The sequence below is a fragment of the Planococcus citri genome, chromosome 3, assembly GCF_950023065.1.
Source record: "Planococcus citri chromosome 3, ihPlaCitr1.1, whole genome shotgun sequence".
Lineage (NCBI taxonomy): Eukaryota > Metazoa > Arthropoda > Insecta > Hemiptera > Pseudococcidae > Planococcus > Planococcus citri.
Window position 1 is genome coordinate 11,301,307 of NC_088679.1, and position 19,142 is coordinate 11,320,448.

General features: G+C 33.1%; 1 protein-coding gene across 1 annotated transcript in view; it reads left to right on the forward strand.

The window, feature by feature from the left end:
- Positions 1–212: 212 nt before the first annotated feature.
- Rim2 (replication in mitochondria 2) overlaps positions 213–19,142 on the forward strand; it is a 35,783-nt gene continuing 16,853 nt past the window's right edge. Inside the window, exons 1-3 of the mRNA XM_065358951.1 lie at positions 213–592; positions 697–984; positions 1,289–1,467. Coding sequence (XP_065215023.1) covers positions 540–592; positions 697–984; positions 1,289–1,467 — 520 coding nt within the window. The 5' untranslated portion in view covers positions 213–539. The remainder of the gene's footprint in view (positions 593–696; positions 985–1,288; positions 1,468–19,142) is intronic.

Genomic DNA, 19,142 nt, shown 5'->3' on the forward strand with positions numbered 1-19,142 from the left:
ATGTGTTTTTACAACTTACGAGTAGCAAGTACAATTATTTTCTTCTTATTTATTTTTTACAGGTAAATTACGTACTCAAAGAGTTAACAATACAGCGCCCTCTAGCCGGTCATGTACTAAGTCGCCGTCTTCCCCACTTCATCTTGCCCCTATATCGATTCTCCCACTTCGGTTCGTTATATTGCGTAATACGAAAGACGTTTCTCGTATTGAAATTTTTTTTTCGCAGCAGTTCGCTACTCGCTCCCTCTCATGTTTTGTTTTGCGTTGTGTTATCTCGAAAGTTAGTTCCTATCATCGAATTTTCTGTAATCGAATCGACGTTGAAAACATCGTGCTTTCGTGCTCTCTTTGTCGTTCTAAGTGGAAATTTTTCTGTATAATTTTGCGCAAAAGTTCACAGTGTCGATCTTCTAACACTATCAATCGCTTAAAGTTATACTCGAGCTTTAGTGACATTTGTTCGTAAATCAGTACCTACGCGAATTCCTGTCGTATATTTTAGTGTGTTTATCACGCGATGATATAAATTTGCAAATATGACAACAAGCAATCATCCTCGAGACACGCTTGTCCATTTGGTGGCCGGAGGGTAAGATGAGCATTTTTTTTCACGTTGAGTATACTTAAGTAGATCTTTGAGTACCTACGTAAGGATTTTATTACATTTTTTGTTCGAATTTTACACATTTACAGCGTAGCCGGTACGATCGGTGCGGTGGTTACATGTCCTTTGGAAGTAGTCAAAACACGTTTGCAATCTTCGACGAATACTTTCATCTATGATAACGTTCAAGTGCCCAAAATAGCATCGAACGATGGCAATACTAGTCACACTACTTGCAAAACTATCAGCTCCGAGCAGAGGAGACATATTAGTACGTTTAATCATCGTTTTTCCAACCACGTTTTATCTTTTTCACATCATTCGACGCCGCCTTCCTATCACTCGAATCAGTCGATGGGACTGGTACAATGTATTAAGTAAGTATCTAGATTCCAGTTCGTGTATTTATAGGTACCTATACAAATGTACGTAGAGTTAATTGCTCTCAGATGCACGTAGCAGCCGATAATTAAGGAGTAGACAGACGAAAGCTCATCGTAAAGCACAACTCGGTCAAGTTCAACTTAGCTTATCGTTCGTACAAAGGGTGCTTTGGCCTTTCGATTCGTCAATTCGTTCGAAATTCCGTAGACTCGTAGAGTAGCTTGCTACGTACAAGAATGTGTTCAATTTTTCTAATTCTAATCTGTGTCCATCTTTGCATTTCTTCTATCGTTGCAGGAATATAATTGAACACGAAGGTCCCAGATCGTTATTTAGAGGTTTGGGTCCTAATATTGTCGGCGTAGCACCCTCAAGAGCTATATACTTTTGCGCTTATTCTCAATCAAAAAAATTTTTCAACGAGATTCTAACTCCAGATACGGCTGCGGTTCATATATTTTCGGCCTCGTTTGCTGGTAAGTTTAGTCTAATGATAACGATATTTTCGGCTGCGTACGTGCTACAAGTACCTACGTTGAATTACATCGCTTTTCTTATCAAACAAGGTTACAATTGGTCAGAAAACACGATACTTAATACGGTGTTTTTGCAGTTAACTCGGTAAACAAATACTCCATCTTGCCCCCCGATGCCTCGAAGCCTGCGTGAACTCTTTTTTAAACTCTATTTTTAATATCGTACGTTGAAGATACCGATGGCAAGGTTGTTTTTAATAACGAGATCGGTGGATTTTTGCATTATCTACGTACACAGAAAGAAGACAAGGTGCATTATGATCGTACATAAGTCGGTTGTTTCCCAATTCCCACTGTCTCGCTGTATACGTAAACCTGTTTGAGGACGAAGCTTTTTCGCGGGGTCGCTGTCTCATCGTGAGGAACACATTCGACGACTTGGTTGAACTGGTTCCGAAGCTTGGATATTTCGGTGTGCTACGAGTCTTCAGTCACGTAGGCTCTGCATTTTTTTTCAAACCGAGAAGGAAAGTACGAGCTATTTTGACACTGTCTGTATAGTCTGTGGAGTGTGGATGGTCGTTTTATATCGAGGTCTAAAGATGCATATGCAGAGTGGATTGAATTTGTGAAGCTCGAACTCGAGCCCGAGCCTGCGATACCATCGAGTTTATAAACAGTACGATGCTGCTGCAGGAAATCGTTAATGAGATACGTTGATTACGAGTGGAAATATGAGGAGTACCGGTATCCGAGAGACGTAAAGGGAGCTCGATGGTGACCTGGTGGTGGTATTGTGCCCACGTGTTGATATCAACGATGTGTGGTGTGTTTATGTTTACATTTTCCCAATGCTAGGTTATTAACAAATTTATGAAGTGTTGTATAGTGTGTCTGTGGCATGGATTCAAATTTGCATCGAGTTTGAGCTGGTCTCATTCGTTGGATGGGGTCTGAAAATTTATCGAAACAGTTGGCAGTGAAGTTAAAAGAGAGTGAAAGTGATGAAGAAGTGGTGTTTCTTGGAAAAGAGTACATGGGTTGAAGTATGAGTCAGTTGTTGTGATCGAAGAAAGCTCGCGTTAAATTTTACATACTTACTCGTTTAAAAAAACTAAAAAGAGAAAAATGGATCGAATTTTATCCTCAGTTGGTTTGAAAATTTCAATTTTTAACCCTTAATTTTTCTCATCATAAATCGTATGAAAATGTAAATAGAGAAAATACGTCGTATCTCGTATCTCTATTCTCTAGAGTAATCTCAACGACTGTATGTACTTTATCTCGTAGATTTTTTTCAACTTCATTATTACTATAACCATCTGTATCAACTTCATCGCGCATTTCAAGTTGTTTTCATTCGCTAATATTTTTTTCATCTCTATCTCGCGATTTAAAATTAAGGGCAGGTTGATACCAGTTATTTGTAATAAGGATTCGAACAGATAAGCTCGATGGAATGAAAGTCATTGACGTTATATTTTCAAATTATGCGTACTAAATGTGAGCTATACAGTTCGACCGGTAATTAGTTACTAATACATTGAAACTATGCAGGGTCTTATCTATGTATTATTCGTGTAATTTGAGAAATTTGTAATTTCGCGTAGCAAAAATGTGTTTATAAATACACCTCGTAGGAAAATTCCATGCTAAAAATAATCATTTTGCATGATTATATAAAACATGTTATTGTTGTAGTTAGAGATAGATAGGTAAGTACTCGTATGATGATATTCGAATTCGTGGAATGACGAGATGGTTTGGTTAAATTTGCTCTGATTTAGGGCCTCGAATATTTGATCGGTAGGTTTAAGTATTGCCCACTAAAATTGATCCGGGATATAACTGAGAGAACAGCCAGAACAGGAGACTAAAAAATTGTATGGTTCGTAATTTTACTTGAAATTTATTTATCACTGTGAAAAAGTAAATTGTTAGAATTTTCAAAGAAATTTATTTGGCAATATTTTTCACTTTTAATTTGGCTAAAAAAATGTAAAATCGAACCAAAATTGAATGAATTTTGGCAAATTTTGGTTATTTTGTCTCATTAATTATTAGTAGATGATTTCTCTTTTCGTTTTTTCTGTTGGCAAGATTCATTTTGCATCTTGTATGAATCATGATGTTCTTCGGTGCATTTAGGATACTCGTATTTTAAACGAAGTTATGAATTTTTATGAGCATTTTTTTCTGGGATTCTCTTGAAATGATGACTGAGTACAAAATTGCCTGAAGTTGTGAAAGATGAATTTTCTCAATTTTTGGCTTATGTTTTGAGACTCGTGTGAGTGGCATTCCATAAAATTTTCGTGGGCTCTTCCGTCCCCCAGTCTTCACCGGTGCTGCTTTTTTCTGATAATTTTCACGATTTCATTTTTTAATTTTTTGATACTTATTATGATTTATTTTGACATTAATTAATTTTAAATTTCGTAAATGTGTTTTTTTTTTTTTTTTGGAAAGGAAAGGATCTTAGTAAGTTCGAGGTGAAAAGTGGGAGAGGGGAATCTTTGAAACATTTCATTTTTCTGTCTGATGGAGTCCTTTTTTTCGATTAACCCCTCCCTTCCGCCTGAATTCGCCTGTTTCAAAGCATTCTCTTTTTATCTGTTCTGAAGATGGATGGATTTTAAAAAAACCTTCAGGTCTAATTTTAATTTGAAACAATTATTCTCAAAACCGTCAGTCTCTGTGACACTTGAAGGGGAAAAAAAGGAAGGGGATATTCAAATTGATGAAGATTTTTTTGCATTTTTTTGCTTCCCTGCCTTCGAAATTCTTCGTTTTTATGTAAAAAAATTTTTTCTAGCCCTCCAAATTGAATAAAAAAAACTGCACAAATGAAAAAAATTGTGTTGAAAACTGTCAAGTTATGCATCAGAATTCTTCTAAATGACATCCCCCTTTATTTAAAAAACACCTCCTGTTTGCCAAGCAATGTTCTCTCCCTCCCCCTCCTCCTGTTAGGAACCTCCCAAAATTTGAATAGAAATAACGAAATTAAACAAATTTTCAAAAAATGTTGATTCTTGTATCTGAATTCCCTGCGCCCTCCAAGTAATATTTTCCGTCCACTGTAGGTACATAGTCCAAGGTCTACTCTCCACAGTTGAAAAAAATTAGAAAAAATGAATTGAAGAATTCTGTAAACGTTTTCCATTCAGGATTGCCAGATTCGGGGATTTCTAACTAAATCAAGGGATTTCCCACTTCGCTGAAACAGTCTAGGGATTTCTTCAGGGATTTGCATTTTTGCAGGGAAAAAATCCCTAAAAAAATTTGATTCTTGCGAGCAAAAATTTAAAATAAAACATGCAAAAATGGAGGTTTTTGGGACCCATTTTGTCAAAAAATTTTTGCTTTCGCTTCGCTCGAGCAGTAATTTTACCTTCCTTTTCATAAAATCATCACACCTCAAGTTCGGAATCGAGTGCTTTTACAATTTTAGTGGTATTCAGCCGACTTTCAAATTTTGCAGGGATTTTTAGGGATTTTTAGATACTTTCAAATGAAGTGGGAAAATCAAGTGTAACAGGTTATCAAGCTTCCAGACCAGAAATTTCTGCTGTTTGGGGTTTTTTGGAGTGGAAAACGAGATCATTTTTCAGAACTAGGTAATTTTGCGAAAACCCGTCTGGCAACGCTGTTTCCATTTTTGTGTTAGAATTGCTCTAAATAACACGTTTCTTTAAAAAAAAAAAAAAACCATTTACTGTTATTTCAATGAACGTTTCCTCTTTGTAAAAAGCCTGCAAAGTTGAAAAAAAAACAAAATAATGAAGGAAATTTTTCGAACATTTTTTTGGAGGAGATGCTGGGGAAGTTTTTCCTTCTGAAAATAGAGTTATTTTGTGAAATCTGACTTTGAAATAATTAAGGCTTTTTCTAGGTTACTTGCAGAAATTCTGACGCAAAAATTGAGAATTTTCGATAAAAATATCAACGTCTGATTGTATCTATTGAAATATTTAATTATAACTGTTTTGATGTTTTTGGGTAGGGCTCTGTACAGGGGGGGGGGCAACACTGCTTGGAAAGCCGAGGGAGATTTTTTTGGAAGGAGGATTATTTAGAGGAGTTCTATTTCAAAAATCAAAAATTTTCAGTAAAAATTAATTTTTGATAGTTTGCAATGGAGAGTTGGAGATCCCGACACCATTTTTAGAATTATTTCTTATTCCTACAGGGTGTCTTACGGTCATGAAATTCATGAAAAAGTAATTAATTTTGCTCGAAACACACTTGAAAATTTTTTAAAAAGCCCATAAAATAAAAAAAATTAAAAATTGAAAAATTTGTTCAAAACAATCAGAAAAAAACTATACTATACTTTACTTTACTACAAATTTTAAAAAAATTCCTTGCAGTTTCAAGTTGTTTGATTTTTTTTGGGGGGGGGAGTATTTTCATGCGGTAAAAATCTGAAAAATAGGTCGTGAAAAAGTCATGATTTTTTGAGTGGGAGTTTTGTTTGACACCCTGTTCTATTTTTGAGATGAAGCCAGGTCAATAATATTGATATCGTTTTCACAGCAACAACACCCCCCCCCTCCCTCCAGCCAAAAAACCGGGTTCTTACCTTAGCAGAGGATATTAGTAGTCCTTTTTTCCTTTTCTTGTTTGTGACAATATTTTCTTGAATCGATTTTCAATTTCAGCGTTTCTTTGATTTTTCAAGTCGTACTTATTCGGTTCATTTAACTTTGGAGAAATTGAGCTACTCGTGTGCAAATTTTCGAGTTGTCGGGACAGTTGGTACATATGCTTCAAACGATTGTGAGAGTTTATCGATGTCTCGTTTCACCTTACTATACTCGAAACGAGTGGATTGTAAAAATGACGAGTGCAGGTTGAAGTATCAACGCGAAAGTTTGAAAGATTTTTCATTTTGTCATATCTAGCAGAACTGTCAGTCAGTATGTACGAAGTTATCTGGGAAATGTTAACGTTCTTTATTCACGAATACAGTTGATTTTTTTCGTAGAAAAATACGTAAAAATTATAGTTTTTTTTTATCTAGTTCCTACCCATTTTATGTGCTTTGATAAGTACTGAATTTGCTTATAAATGTACAGGGTGCCCAGAAATATCGAGCACCCCTAAGAAAGTTTTTCATTAAAAATATAGGTTGGCAACGTGAAATAGATGCATATGATTGGTGGAATGTTATCTCTCCAGTCCAACAACCAATCATGTGCTATCATTATTATCATTCACTGTGACCAACCAAAGTATTTTATTAGAAAACTTTTTAGGGGTGCTCGATATTTCTGGGCACCCTGTTGGTAGGTAGGTAGGTACCTATTGGCGATAATGCGACATTGTAATATTCGAGAATGAGGGAGCAATGAGAAGTTGGAGAGATAGAAAAACAATTACGAATTTACGATAATTAAAAAAAAATAGAATACGTAATTTTTACGATAATTTTTATATTTTATATTGTTTTCGAACACGTTTCATTTTATGATTTTATGATTTTTTTGATAATGAAACGTCGAAGTAAAATAACCTTATTTTTGTACGTATGTATTAATCACGGTTAGAATTTGCATACATAATCGGATTCTAAAGGTTGACCAATGCGATTCATCATAATATGTAATGTACCTAAACCTATTCATACGATACATGCGTATGTACTACATTATTTTACGTTTCAATTTACCTACTCCAAGTAATATATTTTGCGTTCGTGTTATTGCTCGCGTACTCGATACACCATGCCACGGTTATGATTTCGGAAAGTCCTACCTTAATGGGTCGCAGACACACACCACGTTGTTTTTAAATATGTTTTGGCGGTCGTGAACGTGATGTAAATAACCGTAAATGAAACTATGTTGTTGTACGTAGTACATAGTAGTAGGAGTGTCAGAAGGTTGTGTATGGATCTCTCCTCAGGGCACCAAGTTTGTGTCTACGTGAGTTTCTTTCTATATACCGGTGACAGGAAATTTTCTTTTGAACTTGAGGCTGGTGAGGTAATACTTGTATGATGGTACTTACTTGTTTTGATATCTGCTGAACACGAATGTGAGCTGTGTCACGAGATAGTAAGGCATAAGTAGTGTTTTTTTCTCTTGAATTGGAATGTATTTTTTGTATTTGAAAAAGAAAATATTTTTTTGTGATGCTATCACCAGAAATCTGGATTGTGCAGAGTGTTAAGTATGCATTCAACAAGAGATGTATCCCAACTGGCTGAAAAAGTTTTCATTCGAACGAAGATAAATGAAATTGAAAGACCATGCAAAAAATCTATCATCAGTCAAAATTTCAGCGTATTTCTAGATTTTTAGGAATTTAAAAAAAAAAACAAGTTTCTAAACAAAAATGGTATAAAATCAAAATTTTATCAAATTGACCTGAGAAAGATGAAATTTGGCATGTGCCCTATTGTCGACCCCCCCCCCCCCCCCCCGGAAACGTTTGAACTGTTTTGAGCCGTTCTGGAGCCTCCAGCAGATTTTTGATATGTAGTTGAAAATTTCCATAAAATTCATTTTATACTCCAACTTCAACATTCTGAGTCGATTGGAAGTGGTTTCAAGCCGTTCTTGAGCCACCAGTCATAATTCGAAAACTCCAGATTTTCAAAAAGCAGGCACTATAGAAACCCTCCAAATCAACTTCAGTTCGTATAAACGTGATTGGTGCTTATTAGTGACCTACTTGACCGATTTCACATAATTTTTCCAAAATCAGTTTCTGCTTTTTCAGAATCGTTTTTTTTTTTCAAATTTTCAATCATTTTTTTAACGTTTTCGAACTTTTGCAAAATCCCATTTTGGAGAAATGATGTGTAACCGATACTTTAGTTTTGAAAACTGGAATTTTCAAAAAGTTGCTAGAAAAGCTCCAAAAAGGCTGATTTCAATTTTGTGGGGGCAATGGCCCCATTTTGACCCCCCCCCCCTAGAACATTTCTTGGAAAATTTTTTCATCTAATGAATTTAAAAAAAAACTATAAAAATCATGTTGAAATTGCCGGAAAAAATTATTATTAATCGCAAAAAAATGAGTCAACTATTTTTTTTACGTTCGTCTTCCAATTTTCACCCCCTCCCCTTCCCATTCGCTGAATTATCAATTGTAACAACATAATTTGAAGTTTCCTAAAAAATTATCAATTATTTATCACGCCAAAAAGTGCCCCTTGAATTCATTTATGGATTCATTGTTTGAAAACGAAATCGAAAAGTAGGTATCCAAAATTGAGAATTCATAACGATTATTTGCGAAAATTTTCAACAAAAAAATTTAATACACGTATTTTTGAGCTTCGTAATTCCTGAACCAATCAGACGAATGCGTTTTTTTTTTTTACAAAAAATTATTTTCTGGGTATTTTTTGCTGACACAGGTGGTGAAAATTGGTTGTGAAAGTTCCTGCTCCAATTTTCGGTTATTCTGGAAAATCGTGAGGGGGGGGGTAAAAATTAGAGAATGAAAATTGATATGGGTTTTCTATTTTTTTTTTTTTTTTACTTGGGTGAAATAAAAGTAGAAAGCGGAGCTTGAATCGTTCCCCAATTTTTTTTACCCCCTCTTAAAATTTTTAGCAAATAATTTTTATGAAAAATAACTACATAGCTCATCTACGTAGTAGACCGAAATGTGTAGAATTCAGCGATGTGCTCGCGAACTCATTTTGCTGGAAATTAGCGCGTCCAATCCTTAAAATCAGAACAAATTTTTCCAAAATTTTATTAGGGAAATCGACTAAAATTCATATCACATTTTTCATGGTCTCCTGAACCATAAGCGATGAACTTTGAATGAAAAATGAAGATTTTTATTCAATAGCATCGTGTTCCAAAAGAAGCACAAAACATGTTAATATGATTTTTAAATCGATTCATGTCTTTGGTGGCTTATTTTTCACAAAATTCTTGGGAGGGGGGGGGGTAAAAAACTACTAAATTAATGGGGTCATTACATAAAATTATTGAAAACTGTTGAAAAATTTCAATGTTTTTTTTTTTGGTGTTTTTTAGGAATCATAAATTTTTGGAATATAATTTCGAATTTTTGATAAGTATATCCTGTTGACACTCGAATTTATTAAATTTATTAGTCAGAAATGACTGTTTTTCAAAAATTTATTTGGAAATTCACGATTAAAATTGTTTATTTCCTCGACCATTTCTTTAAAAATTGAATCGAAATCGAATCCCTTATTCTAGTTTTAGGAAATTCGAGATAAAAATACCTACGTCTTTGTAAGGCCTATACCTACGTTGATAACGAGTTCACGATTCGTAATCATGCTCGTTGCAGTGTCGTGCGGTGCTCGACTTACCCTACGTTGGAAATTAATGATACGAAATTTGACCTCAAGAAAATATGTATGTATAATAATAACGTGTATTAATTTGCTTCGTTAATCGACCGACCAACTGATGAACGTAATAATAGTTATTTTTAATCGTATCGAGTATCATACTTACGTATTTACCATACGAAAGCTCTGGCCGTTTATCTCGTATACAACTTCAACTTCGCATTCACACCTGCGAGCTTATATCGGCAGATGCGTATAATATGTAGAGTATAGATATTTTGATCGTATAGCGAGTTGAGATTTCAGATGATAATTGATAGTGCGATGCTGCGGTAGGAGAGTGTCCGATGGAAGATGAAACGTGAACATTTTTTCATTACGAATTCCAATAATTACTCGTTTTGTATCGTTAAATATCAGTATAATGCCTCTGCTGGTCTTTATCGCGTTTCGCATAAATGTACGATTGAGAATCGAGATAATTTTCAACGATTACGAGTATATTTTTCATGCATGTAGGTAGTTTCTTGAAAATACATACATACAAAATTAGAAGGTACACAGTGGTGTACAATGCACGTAGAATGTACGACTATGCAAGTCCAAGTACCTACACGAGTCACGTGGTTGATTTTACTATTTTTAAGTAGTACTCGTATTTCAAACATGTTGGTCGTATTTGTGACGTACCTACCATTGAATTTATTTTTTGCTCTTACCTAATGCAAATGCATACGAGTGAGGAGTGAATTTCATATTCTCCAGGTTGTACTAGAGGTGTACGTATAATACATGTTATTTGTCACGTGATACATGCTAGAGAGAATTTCGTGTTGTGTGTTTCGGTATAATAAAATAAAGTATTCCGTTGAGGTACATTTTTTTAAACGTCATTTTATTTATGACCTGAGCATTCACGAATACCTACTACCTGGCTTACCTACGTAATTCGCTAATCGATTTCGTATAATTGTCGTGTCGTCTATGTACGTTCATATAGGTCCCTGCATGCCATTTAGTAAAAATTTATACCTTTACCTCTCAACTCTCTAACTACCTGATTTCAATGAGCATTTTCAAGGATAACTAAAGGCAAAGGCGATAAATTTCAAATAGATAGAAAAGAAATTCACGGTGAAGGAGAAAGTACGAGTACCTCGCTCTGCTCTGCACTTTACGTTTTTCGTTTTCATTTCGAGAAAAACATGTGGCATTTACGTCAATCGCGGTAATTGGTAATTACCATGGCGGTATCTCGTGGTATGATGAGTAATTATTGCATTACGAGATATGGCGCCAGCATCTTTTATTTTCTCTCATTAGTTTATGTAGTTTTTTTTCCATGGTTACTGGGGCTGGTCACAGTCTAATGGTTTTTTTTCTTCTGTTTGAAGGATTACAGTATGATATTTGTGGTATTTATGAGCCATTGAGAGAGTAATATAAATCAGGGTCGAAAAATCGTTTTAGGATTGAACTGTTCATTTAGATGGTGATTTTTTTCCTCAATATAAATAGAAGGCTTGGGGTTTTCGGGCTGTTCTGTCTCCAGTCTGCGATTCTTTGAATTCATTGCGAGTCTTCCTTCTTTTGCAATAACACTTTTCATTTTTTATTTCAAGATTTGATAAAATTTAGGGAATTTTGAGTTCGAGTGTTTTGAATTAATAATACGTGAAATATAATGTGGGAGGAGCAGGGGGGGGGTTATTCTATCCAGGTTGTTCGTGTTTTTAAAACTCGAAGAATTTTCTCTCGTGGGTACATAATTTGTTTCTGTTGTGGCTTTATTCCAGAAAATCAATTTGTAACGTCGATGTTTATGTTAATTTTCAGAACTGTTTGTGTTCGATTTAAATTATTTTCTTATTTGGCAGTTGGTACTGTGCTTTTTTCCAAGTTGGTATTTTTTTGGTTGAGGATTTTTTTCTATACCTACCTATATTATTATTAGATGAATATTTGAAAAAACAAATTTTTCAAGTTTGGAATTTCAGTGTTTTTTTTTGTTTTTTTTTTGAACCCGAGCAATAGTACGTGGGAAAATTTCAGATTTTCAAGTGAATGCTTCTCCCCTCCCTCCCCACAAAAAATCAGTGTTTGAAAAAAATTGGAGATCAAGTACCTATTCAAACGTTTTAAATTCTCATCTTCCTTCAATTTTTTGAATTCAAATGGTCACTTCTTAAATTCCAAAATCATAAATTTTTAAAGGAAATCACTAATTTTGGGAACTTCTGCAGATAAGAAAAATGAACTTCGAGCTTTATGATGTTTTTTGAAATTTCAAGAATTTAAATTCTTTATTGAGGAACTCTTATATTGAGGGGAGGGGGGGGGGGGTAAAAATGACCTAAAATGTTGATTTGTCAGGGTATCTAACAGATACCGAAAGTAGTAAAAAAAGTAGTGAATTTAATGAAAAAGGTAGTGAAAAAATGAAACAATTCAAACTCGCAACAAAAACCTTCAAATCATTGTAAAAAAAGTTCGTTTTTGCTTTTCGATGAAATTGAAACCTACGTACTTTTTTATTTCATTCCAATTTCAAAATTTTCCCGTGAAAAATTCGACTTTGTTATTTTTTTGGAAGGGGGGGGGGTTTCAGACTTTTAAAAACGGATAAAATCGGTCGATCTATCATCGCGAGGTTGACTTTTGAAAACTCGGAAAAAAAATCTGTTGACTTTCTGACATCAGACTTTTTAAAAATTGGCGAATTCTATAAAATGTCATCATTTAACCATGCTTTCCAGTTATTTTAATTTACCTTGGTTTTATTCAGAGAATTAGGATGGGAAATCGCTGAAAAATGATGGATGAAATTTAATTAATTTTTTTGACAAAATGATGTCATTTCGAAAATTCAAACATTTTAACGAGTTTTGATGAATTTTGAAACAGTGGGATGTGGATTATGGAAGGTGTAGGATGATTCTTATTTTGAATGATGAGTTTTTTCGTGCTCTCACTCTCTAAAGTGATTGGTAAATATGTATTATGAGAAAATAATTTCCCATTTTTTCATTTTCCCCTTAACAACTCTAACAAGAGAACCACTCAAGCTTTTAATGAGACCGTGAGTTTTGGAATGACCTCAATAACCAAAATTTCAGCTGTCTGATTGATTTTTCGAATTTAGTACATTTTTTAGAATATAAAAGTAATTGTTTTCGGAGTTCTGAAATTAATATGAGCATCTCCGGATGCGATTCTTGCAGTTTTGGGCCATTCTAATTCTCTATTTCCGCAGATTTTTCGGATTTCTTCGTGGCTTTTTTTCGAGATCTCGACCGGTTTTGCTAATTCATCCACATTTGAGCTAATTTTAAAGTGGACATCTCGAGAATTTTTAAATTGATTTTTCAAATTTTTGGAGGACTTTGAACAGGGAAGAGGCCGAATTGCCTGGGAGACTAGTGGTAATTTTTTCTTGAAAAGAACTTATTTTTAATGATTCTGATGCATAGAGATTGAAAATGTTTTAATATCATTTTTATTTATGAAGTAGTGTTAACGTTTGATTTTTTTCAAATTTGGAGGGCTTTTAGGATTAGTGGCTCACATTGAGGGGGGGGGGATTTTTTCTCATAACAACCAACCATGTACCTACTTTATGAAGCAGGAACCAAAAAAAAAAAATCTGTAATTAGGAAGCTACCAACTCTTCAATAACGTTTGGAGTAATCGTGATAGATTATTTTGTTTCCATAAGTGATTCTCGCAGGTTCAAAATTCGTCAAAACCAGATTAAATTGACCACAATGGCCTATGAAAAGATTTATTTGATCAGAGAAGTTGAGCTTTCTAATTTTTACTCAAAATGTTCGAAAAGCTTCCAAGAGAAAATCTGATCATTCTGCGCTGGTAAAACATTTTATTAACTAAAATTTCGTTTCATTTTCAAAAAAAAAATTTTAAATAAAAAAAATATTTCGAAGGAAAACATAAAGAACCTTGAGGAAAAAATCAATAGAAACGAAATTGTAGAGGGTTTAATTTTTTTTACCAATGAAACGAGATTCATTTTCTTGTACAGAGAGGAGATTGCGTTTGAAAAAAAAATTGAAAAGTCCAACTTCCGTGAATTGATTACATTCTTTGGAAAATTTGATCATCATCTCAAAAAAGAAACAAAGTTGTAAAGCATGCAATTTTCAACCAGTGGAGTTTGATTTTGATTTATATTTAATTCTTTCTAATTCCTGAATAATTTGATGATATTTTTCGAGAATCGTAAGCTTCCCATTAATAGTACATATTATTTTTTATTTCGTTTCGAATCACACAAAGCTACCCTGATTATAATTCACTTGTAGGGTTTGAAATCAAAATCCCAATTTATTGAATTTATGAAACTAGTAAACGGATGCGAAGAGGAGGAAAAAGACGTGCATGTAATGCATTATGTACAGTTAGTTACTCACAAATGTACACCGGCCGGCGCTCAATGGGAAAGTTGCCAATTTTATTAGATTATCGAACGCCGGATGACTAAATTTGAAAATAGACAGCACTAAGCAAGAGAGAGAGAGAGAGACAAGAGAACCGAGAGTATGTGCTGCGTCAGCCGCGTCATTGTTTTTTTCACTTTTACTCGTTGGAAAAATTTTTTTCTTCAATTTCTTCGCCGAATCGATCGTACGAGTACATGTTTTCAAGCTCATCGCCAATTGATAGATAAATTGGAACAAAATTTTAGTGACGTGTGTATCAGTTATCTCGAGAGTCTCTGATACGATTCTATGTACCTAAACGGTGCTCGTGTAGTTTTTCAATTAATTTTAATTTTGTCGATGTCGACGCGATCAAGAATGAAGGAAAAAAAATTGATACGTTAATCTCCCATTAATCTATTACCGCTGAACGATTATACGAAACGTGAAATTATGATAATTATGTCAAAAATGGCCAAATATATGCTCGCAACCTCGAGTATAGGTAAATATCACGAGTGTTTGACTGTGTAATCGGATACTTACCTGGCTGCGGTAGAAAACGGTTATCTTATCATGGCTCCTGTTTCGGGCCCCCTGTCGAGGGTATTAGATAATTAAAGTGGAAAATAGTCGAGTCGAACGAAAATGAACTCTTTTTTTATCTAGACTACTCGTCGTCGACGCGATTAATTGTTTGCCCTTTTGAAAATGTCAGTGACACGTTGAAATTATCGGGTATTGGTAATTTGAGAATGTTGGGGAATTTTTTTAATTTGACTGATATATTAAAATTAATATGGCTAATTTTTTTCTTCTATTTGAAATCGAAAATTAGTTCAAAAATTGATTGCTAACTAGTTAAAAACCGTTTTCAAAAAGATTTTTTACAATTTTCTTGCATTTAAGAAAAATTGTCCAAAAACATTCCCTTTCTCCTTCCTTCAAAATGTATAATAAGAGCTTTCCTTTTGGATTATTTTCATATCATTATTTCTTCTATAGGGTTTTCTATTTGTCCAACTTGTCGATCAATATTCTGAGAAAAAAGAAACGCCGGAAAAATTTATATTTAACCATCTCTCAATCGTCCTTATTGCCAAAAAAATTGTTGTTTGGCGCCTTAGCTGTCGTTTTCATCCGTCGGTTAAATATTTACATAAAAAGGTACCTACGTAAAAAGGAACCATCGATTACACCTTAAGCAAACGGTAATCCTTTAAAATGTCAATTTTTCGACGATTCTTTTTTTTTAAATCAATCGTTCCTCGTTATCTATCGTCTTATCAATCTACACAAAATTCCGAAAAAAATTAACGCTAATTTACCGGAACATTGTTGCAATTTTTTTTATCAAGTTTTTTCGTTAAACTTCACATTACATTCTAGATGTAATTGAGCTGTTGAACTTCTGTCTGGTCAAGTCACTCACATGTGGAATTCGTTCACATAACTTTGTAACTTAATCTATAGGTGTATAAAAAGAAGAATAAAAATAATTCTACGAATGATCTGTTTTGAACGATGTTATCATTCGATAAGGTTGTGGAAAGTAATGTTGATACTTGAGCTGTACGAAATTTAACACCTATGCAGAGATATACTTTTATAATTATTTTGTAATCTCAATTGCATATGTAAATAAATAGATAATAATCGTATACTATAAGGTACGAGTAATCGGTCACGAATTCATTTCATTCTTGAATTTTTTCATTCTTGCGAATTGTTATTATTATTGCTGATGGTAATTGATTGGTGGTTATTCGATGAACTAGTGAAGTGATACTTGATACTTTTCATTGTGGCTTCATTAAGAGACATTTGATCGCTCGGATCGTGTAATTTATTAATTTCTGCGAGAACTTCGTGTAAGCAGTCAGTTTAGAAAATGATGATTCAATCAGTCGTATGTAGTTTAACCTTCCCTCTCCCCTCGTGTTTGCTCCACTTTACAAATAATCTCCAGTAAACACTTTTTTTTTTTTTTTTTTTTTGAAATACATGCCTACCTACCTGCTTTGTACTTACTGGATGATTAAAATTTTCAACATTTTTTCCTAAGTAAAAAATCTTGTAAAAGTTCATCAGGTTTTTCTCGCTACGCAAAAAACTCTTGAAGGGACACTCGAACTATCTCATGCAGTTTGGTGAAAATTGAGGGGAAATATAGTGAAAAACATATCGTGTCGTGCGTATTTCTCTTCCCAATCATCACAGTCATTGTTTTAGGTAGGTATTCGAAAATAAATGGCTGAATGGAGTACATTTCTCTACGGACTTTGGATGAACCAAAATATAAACTTGAAAAAATGAGGAGGGAGCTTAAAAATTGTCATTTTTTCTGAATTGTACGCGAGAGGTGGTAATTTTTGTTTGAAAAATTCCTATAAACGTATGATTTTGGAGCAAAGGGGCTGGTTTGCAAAAATGTAGAATAATCAAGTTTTTCCTTGAATATTACTCTCTCCCCTTCTGCAAAAAAATCTCGAAAAATGGAAACGTTGGAGTCGAAACGTTTTGCAAAAGTTGAGTTCTTTGAATTTTGAAATTGATTTTACATATTTGTATGTGACCTGATTTGACAAAAGGGGTCATAAGTGGAAATTTTTTTTTTCAACAGGAGAGGCAAAAATGTGAAAATACGAGGTCGACATTTTGAAAAATCGTTTTTTCGCGGATTTTGGTTGTTTGACATGTGAACTATCATGTGTTAAGGCACAACACGTAATTTGGCAGAAAAGTGTGTTAAAAGCGGATTTGAAGTTAGCGTTTGTGGACTCGAAAAATTCTTTTTGAAAAAAATTGGTCAGTTTTCATGTTTTTTTTTTAAATGTGTTTTTAACAAAAACTTGTTTTTCAATCCTGCGATTTCAAAAAATGAAAAAAGATATAAATATTATGACATTTGAGGCTGGGATTGGTTTTATTGGACTCCTTACGATGTCTAGTTTTCAAAATGGCCAAAAAATCGAAAATTAAAAAACCGACTTGTGGCCCCTAGTTTTAGACCAGGGTCACATGTGTAATATATACTCATTTCCACAACTTTTTAGAAATTTAGGGGGGGATGCAATAAATGTCCAAACGAAACAAAGAGAAACATTTCTTGTTGAAAATTGCTAAAAATTGTCGCTTGTTCACAAAACTTTTCCAATGCCTCACTTTTTTCTAAAAATTACATAAAAATCAGGTTTTTCGTTTGTACTTACGTTTTCCAAAAAATGGCAACTTTTTTTCAAAAAGTTGCACAACTGTCACTTTTCTCCAAAAAGTTGCAAAAATGTAATTTTTTTAAAAAGTTGCAAAAATGTCACTTTTTAAAAAAAATTACAGCAAAGCCACTTTTTTTCAAAACTTGCAAAAAATTCACTTCTTTCAAAACTTGCAAAAAATTCACTTCTAAAAAGTTGCAAAAAAAAACATTGTTTTCAAAAAATTACAGAAAAGCAACTTTTTTTCAAAAAATTCACTTTTTTTAACAGTTGCAAAAAAGTCACTTTTTCCAAAAAATGGCAGTCACTTTTTTCAAAAAATTGCAAAAATGTCCATTTTTCAAAAAAGTTGCAAAAATGTCATTTTTTAAAAAAATTACAGAAAAGCCACTGTTTTTCAAAACTTGCAAAAAATTTACTTCTAAAAGGTTGCAAAAAAAGTCATTGTTTTCGAAAAATTACAAAAAAGCAACTTTTTTTCAAAAAATTGCAAAAAATTTACTTTTTTCAAACAGTTGCAAAAAAGTCACTTTTTTTAAACAGTTGCAAAAAAGTCACTTTTTTTAAACAGTTGCAAAAAAGTCACTTTTTCCAAAAAATGGCAGTCACTTTTTTCAAAAAATTGCAAAAATGTCCATTTTTCAAAAAAGTTGCAAAAATGTCATTTTTTAAAAAAATTACAGAAAAGCCACTGTTTTTCAAAACTTGCAAAAAATTTACTTCTAAAAGGTTGCAAAAAAAGTCATTGTTTTCGAAAAATTACAAAAAAGCAACTTTTTTTCAAAAAATTGCAAAAAATTTACTTTTTTTAAACAGTTGCAAAAAAGTCACTTTTTTTAAACAGTTGCAAAAAAGTCACTTTTCCAAAAAATGGCAGTCACTTTTTTCAAAAAATTGCAAAAATGTCCATTTTTCAAAAAAGTTGCAAAAATGTCATTTTTTGAAAAAATTACAGAAAAGCCACTGTTTTTCAAAACTTGCAAAAAATTCACTTCTAAAAGGTTGCAAAAAAAGTCATTGTTTTCGAAAAATTACAAAAAAGCAACTTTTTTTCAAAAAATTGCAAAAAATTTACTTTTTTTAAACAGTTGCAAAAAAGTCACTTTTTTTAAACAGTTGCAAAAAAGTCACTTTTTCCAAAAAATTGCAGTCACTTTTTTCAAAAAGTTGCAAAAATGTCATTTTTTTAAAAAATTACAGAAAACCCACTTTTTTTTTAAAAAAAACTTGCAAAAAATTCACTTCTAAAAAGTTGCAAAAAAAGTCATTGTTTTCAAAAAATTACAAAGCCACTTTTTTCAAAAAGTTGCAAAAATGTCATTTTTTAAAAAATTTACAGAAGAGCAACTTTTTTTCAAAAAATTGCAAAAAATTCACTTTTTTAAACAGTTGCAAAAAAGTCACTTTTTCCAAAAAATTGCAAAAAAAGTTCATTTTTTCAAAAAATTGCAGTCAGTTTTTCAAAAAGTTGCAATAAAGTCACTTTTTTCAAAAATTTACAAAAAATTCACTTTTTCCAAAAGTTTACAAAAACGTCACTTTTGTCAAAAACTGGCAAAAAGTCACTTTTTCAACAGAAATTAACCAAGAAGTATACTTTTTGCTAGTTTCTTCTCAAAAATGCCAAAAATTTCCAAAAGTCTCACTTTTTTTCAAAAATTGCTCCAATGTCTCACTTTTTTGCCACAATTGCCAAAATTCTCACTTAAATGTCGAAAATTTGGAAACACG